Source organism: Cricetulus griseus, chromosome 2 (genome assembly GCF_003668045.3).
Source record: "Cricetulus griseus strain 17A/GY chromosome 2, alternate assembly CriGri-PICRH-1.0, whole genome shotgun sequence".
Taxonomy (NCBI): Eukaryota; Metazoa; Chordata; class Mammalia; order Rodentia; family Cricetidae; genus Cricetulus; species Cricetulus griseus.
Window position 1 is genome coordinate 108,989,615 of NC_048595.1, and position 5,776 is coordinate 108,995,390.

A 5,776-nucleotide genomic window follows, 5' to 3' on the forward strand; every position below is an offset into this window, starting at 1 on the left:
CTGTGCTATGACACTTATGTATCCAATAACTCACCAGTACTTCATAGATGCATCAGATTCCTCAAAATTATTCTGAGAAAAAAAATATTGCACTTCTATGGCCTAGGCTCTGAAGGCAAAATTGGAATAATATTCTACTTCATTTCTTATAAATATGCTGACTGCATTTGTAGAGAGCCGGAGAAGTTAACCCGAAAGCACTGTAAAAAGCCAAGAGCTCTTACCGTTAGCAGAATAATGCTTGGTGGTTTCATGGGGTACTCTGGTGGCAGCACTATTCGTCCATGATAAACTCCTCCATCAAAATCGGAATCTGGGGGCCCTCTAACTGTGAAGTGCCATTCAAATAAGTTATCCTAAACAAAAACAAGAATTACCATTTTTATTAAAAGTATCAGGTGAGGGAAATCAAATGCTACCTATTAGTGCTATAATAATCTCTTATGCTCAAAATGCCTCAAAAGTCATTCATAAAAAGGTGCTATTTAATATAAATCTTGTTTCATAGAAGATAAAATATTTTTAAATCAAATATTAATTTGATCTAAAATTTAAATTTAAAAATTAAAAATTGGCCGGGCGTTGGTGGCACGCGCCTTTAATCCCAGAACTTGGGAGGCAGAGGCAGGTGGCTCTCTGTGAGTTCGAGACCAGCCACAGAGAAACCCTGTCTCGAAAAACCAAAAAAAAAAAAAATAATAATAATAAATTAAAAATTGTAAGTCCTATTATATATTCATAAATAAGATTCATTTAATTAAATGGAAATTAATGCCTCAAAAATATCAATTAGTGGAAACAGTCAAGTCATTAGCATAAGTTTCACTATGAATAACTTCATTGTGTATAACTAGTTAGTAATATTAACAGACTGGCTATATGTCATTATACAGTTACCAAGTTAGTTTTCAAATTGCAAAGTTCTTACACATCACATTATGTCTTCACCATTACCAGGAGAACCTGACTATGCACAGTCAGCATTTTCCTTTCACAGCCAGAGATAGGTAGAGATGCTTATGTCAAAGCCTAGAGCGGCTGCAGAGACCCCTGAAGGGCCTGAGTCTTAACAGTGCAGTGTACGGGGGTTCTTTCTCTCTCCCTCCGTCCCTCCGTCCCTCCCTCCCTCCCTCCCTCCCTCCAACTTTCCATCCCACCCTCCACACTGAACACCAAGTTAGTGCCTAAATCGGGCTGCCTTAGGAGCTGGACAAAAGGCTAACAAAGCACTCATGAAACAGAATAAAGCAGATCAATAAGCAACCACAAACGTATCAACAGCTCAGAGCAATGGAAGTGTAGTTCTGAGTTGTCTTAGGCACTGAACTACTGCAGTCCTCAGGACAGAGACAGAAACTAACCTCCAGAGGCTGGGCGTGGTAATGATCTGTTGGATCTTTCAATTCTGCAGCTTCTTTCATCAATCGTTTAACAGCTAAAAGAAAATTCACAAAAATGAAGATATTTAAAAACATACTTTTCCAAGTGATCAGCACAGGCTAATAACCTTTCTAGTCGGGTGTGGTATCAGCTCGCCTTTAATCCCAGCACTCAGGTGGTAGAGGCAGGTGGATCTCTGAGTTTGAGGCAAGCCTGGTCTACATAGAGCAGACAGAAGAAAGCAGAGGCCAGGTGTCTGCCCTTGAAAGAAAATCAGGTAGCTTTAAAAACAAGCAAAGAAAAAGCAGGTGGCTCTACAGACGGGTAGGAACAGGGGGAGGAGATAAAGTGAACTGTACAAAGAGTAGGTCAGAGTGTGGTAGAGACATGCTGTCGGAAAGCAACTCCCACACAGAACCAGATCAATCTGGTGCTGCTTTTCATACTATTTCATTTGAGTCTAGTGCTGTTTGTAAACCCAGCACTACTGTGGTAAGACAAGACAAGGTGGAGACAAGAAAAGCAGCTAGAAGCATGCAAGCCAACTACAGTACACAGCAGAAACAGCAAGTAAGAGTACACATCAACAAAATGGAAGCAAGAACTAATTCAGTAAGGCTGTCCTCTGACCTCCACACATTCACCTTGGCACATGCATACCTGCACATACAATAATACTACTAATAATGATGATAATAGTAATGTCTTAGCTAGGGTTTCTACTGCTGTAATGAAACACCATAACTAAAAAGCAAATTGGGGAGGAAAGGGTTTATTCGGCGTACACTTCCACATTGCTGTTCATCACCAAAGGAAGTCAGTACAAGAACTCAAGGAGGGCAGGAACCTTGAGGCAGGAGCTGATGCAGAGGCCATGGAGGAGTGCTGCTTATTGGTGTGCTCCACCTGCTTCCTTACAGAACCTAGGACCACCAGCTCAGGGATGGCACCACCTACCATGGGCTACCCCACTCCCCAACTGATCACTAGTTAAGAAAATGCCTTGCAGCTGGATTTCATGGAGGCATTTTCTCAATTGAGACTCCTTCCTGTCTGATGACTCTTGCTTGTGTCAAGTTGACACAAAACCAGTCAATACAAATATAATAACTTTTAAGGAAAAGGACTGAAGTCCTCGTGTATCACTTTTCCTGTTACGATAATAAAATACCCTGACAAAAGCAATTTAAAGAAGGGCTTATCCTCGTTCACAAGGTACATACAGTTCTTCATGGTAGGGAAATCATGCAGCAACTGGCTGGTTACACTACATCCACAGTCAGGAAACAGATGAGTGCTAGAATTCAGCTCATATTTACTTTTTATATCAATCCAGAACCCTAGACCATGGAATGGTGCCTCCCACAGTCAAGGTTAACCTAAATCTATATAATTCCTCACAGGAAATGCTCAGAGTTCCATCTCCAAGGTATTCCAGATATTGTCAGGCTGACAACCCAATATTATGGTGGTGAATTTCAACTGTCAATTTTGTGAGATACAGAATTGCCTGGGAGATAAGCCAGGAGATTATCTTCACCTGATCTGATTGTTAAAGTGGAAAGACCCACCCACTGTGAATGGCAACATTCCCTAAGCTAAGATCCTGTACTCTGTGTGTGCACGCACGTGCGCACTTGTGTGTAACTAACTCTGGGCTCTATTGACTGCTGTTACTGCTATGATACTGGAGTTACTTCTGAGACACAGTCAACTTGAGAAAGTGATTAAATTTTTGTTTTAATGGATCAGGTGACAACACCTCCCACCACAAAGGGTAGAGGTGAGGAAGCTGAACAAGAAATTGATGCTTCCAGTGCTGAGCATATCTCAGTAATAACTAGTTTGCCTAGCAAGCTCAAGGCTTTGGGTTGGTTTGTGAAGGGCGGCAGCTCCCTCCCTGAGTGCTGTGAATCCATGGGAATATAAAAGTTTGAAGAAGGTGAGGATATCAAGGAAGGGTTTTTTTTTGTTGTTGTTGTTGTTTTTGTTTTGTTTTTGTCTATGGAAATCTGTAGCAATGTTCAATCACTACAGTTCTATGCATCTCCAAATGAGATGGGTCTGGGTAGAATGAGAAGTCTAACTCTCAAGAGGCTTCAGTTGACACCAACAGAAAGAACCAGGATAATTCCCAGGTTTCTGGTAGAGACATAATATCTCTACAAACTGAACAAAGTTACCATCTACACAATACAACACTAACCATTATCTCTATTGTCTTCTTAAATTTTCTCACCCAGATAATCCAACACCAGCAAATAGGAAATGACATGATTAGATTACTTCCTTTCACATAGTCATTAATCTACAAATAGCAAAGGTTTGAGACTAAAACAAAGTAAGTGTTATCACCAGGCTTCTCAGCATTTTAACAACTGGAAATCGTCTACACCAATAGGAGAGATTTTTTTAAACTTTCTTTTTAGAATACCATCGTCTTTGAGGAAACCAAAAAGAGGATGGAATTTATAAAAAGATACAAAAGTCATCCAAAACTCAACATACTTTGAAAATTAACTCATTATGTAGATCAGGCTGGACCTCACAGAGATCTGCCTTCCCCTGCCTCCCAAATGCTAGAATTAAAAGCACATACCACCATATCCAGCTAAAAATGTATTCATCTCTAAAGTTGCTTTAATTTTATCATAATCTTAAGTACGATAACCTATCAAGATTGAGCAATTTGGGGCTGGAGAGATGGCTCAGAAGTTAAAAGCACTGGCTGCTTTTCCAGAGGACCCTGGTTCAATTCCCAGCAACTACATGGCAGTGCACAACTGTCTGTGACTCCAGTTCCAGGGGATCTGACACCCTCACACAGACATACATGTAAACAAAACACCAATGCACATAAAAATAAGCCAATAAGAAATAAAGAAATCATTAAAAAAAAGAGGGATCAAGCAATTTCCTGACATTTCATGAGACATTATTCTTTGGACATTGGTCCAAGTACGTTTATGACTAATGAAGTACTGTACAATTTACCACACACTTTTGTTTTTAAAGTCCAACTAATTCAACCATTCTGGCGTCAAAATGGTAAAATGCAAGCATTTCTACTTTCTCTGACTCTTAATTCTTCAGGTTTTTAAGTGATGGGCTGAAGACAGAGAATGTGGTCCCATTAAAATCCATCTGTGTAAATGTCATTCTTGCACAGGCATAGCCAATTTTTAAACGAATCTCCTAAAATATGATGGATTCTACATCCTGCCCCCTAAGGACACTTACTTGACAGTATTCAAGCTAACAACATGCTGTTCAGTCAATATCCTCAGGCTTTGCATTTCTATATTCTCTACTTTTTTTAAAAGGAAGATTCAGAACATCCCATATGGATGTTAGACTTAAAAGTCCAAACTAAGAAACAGTGTGGGGGAAAATAAACAAAAATAAAAACAGCGGCAAGAGTTCGATGATCATCAATACCATGGAGTTTACTATTCAGAGCTAACAGGGAGTTTCTTCTCCTGGCAAGTTATCAAGGGACATTTATAATAAATAGAATTTATAAAATCCAGTAATTCATGCCAAACCTGCCTTAATATTAGACAACTGATTGTGGGTTTTTGTTTGTTTTTGCATTGTTTTTAACGCACCAGAAAATAACTGGAGGCCGGGATGGTCAGGGACATTAAATGGAAGGAAAGAAATTCTCTGCGTGAATTCAGATGTATTAGCAGTCCACCCCCCAAATCGTGGTTAATTCTCAAGTACACAGCTCAACTAGTTTGGAGGACATTTTCGTTATGTCTATAATTCTATTCGCCTCCAAATATTAAAACGGGGTATTTCAACGACAGATCCCTCAAATGTGAGTCAAACACTTAACAAAAGTTCGTCGGCAGCGACGGAGGGGGTACTACGAATGCGGGTACAGCCAGGGGGTGTTAAGTACAACACGCTGACGTCGCCTTTACACCTGCCCTTGACCTGACTGAGACAGTCCGCGGAGACTGGCAAGGAAAGGCCGGGAGCTAAGGGACAACAGCAGGTCTGCGGCTCCGCAGCGGCCGGCCCTGCCCTGCGGCCTGCACCCCGGGACCCGCAGCGGCCTCGAGTAAAGCGCGAACCCGGAGCAGCCGCGAGGGCCGGTGGACACGAGCCGGCCGAGGCGCCGCTCCGGGACTCCAGCCAGGGTCTCCGCCCTCCCCGCTCGCTCGTCAGCCCGCTCGCCCGCTCGCCGCCCCAGCCGGGCTCACCCGGGCTCTTCAAGTTGTAGCGGGTCTCCATGGCGGACCTCCCGCTGCCGCTCCCGTCAGCGCCGCGGCTGCCCGGGTGTCGCGCGGCGGACGCGCCTGGCGAGGGCCTCCGCTGACACCGCCCAGTCCAGCCCGACCGCGGGCAAGGCGCGAGGCGCGGGCCGCGGGGTCCGCCTCCCTGAGGG

At 42.8% G+C, this 5,776-nt stretch overlaps 1 protein-coding gene across 1 annotated transcript in view; it reads right to left on the reverse strand.

The window, feature by feature from the left end:
• Nucleotides 1-5,776, reverse strand: part of Ube2j1 (ubiquitin conjugating enzyme E2 J1) — a 20,253-nt gene extending 14,477 nt beyond the window's left edge. The window contains exons 1-3 of the mRNA XM_027403420.2: nucleotides 5,592-5,776; nucleotides 1,362-1,435; nucleotides 225-356 (exon numbers count right to left, since the gene is read on the reverse strand). Coding sequence (XP_027259221.1) covers nucleotides 225-356; nucleotides 1,362-1,435; nucleotides 5,592-5,622 — 237 coding nt within the window. The 5' untranslated portion in view covers nucleotides 5,623-5,776. The remainder of the gene's footprint in view (nucleotides 1-224; nucleotides 357-1,361; nucleotides 1,436-5,591) is intronic.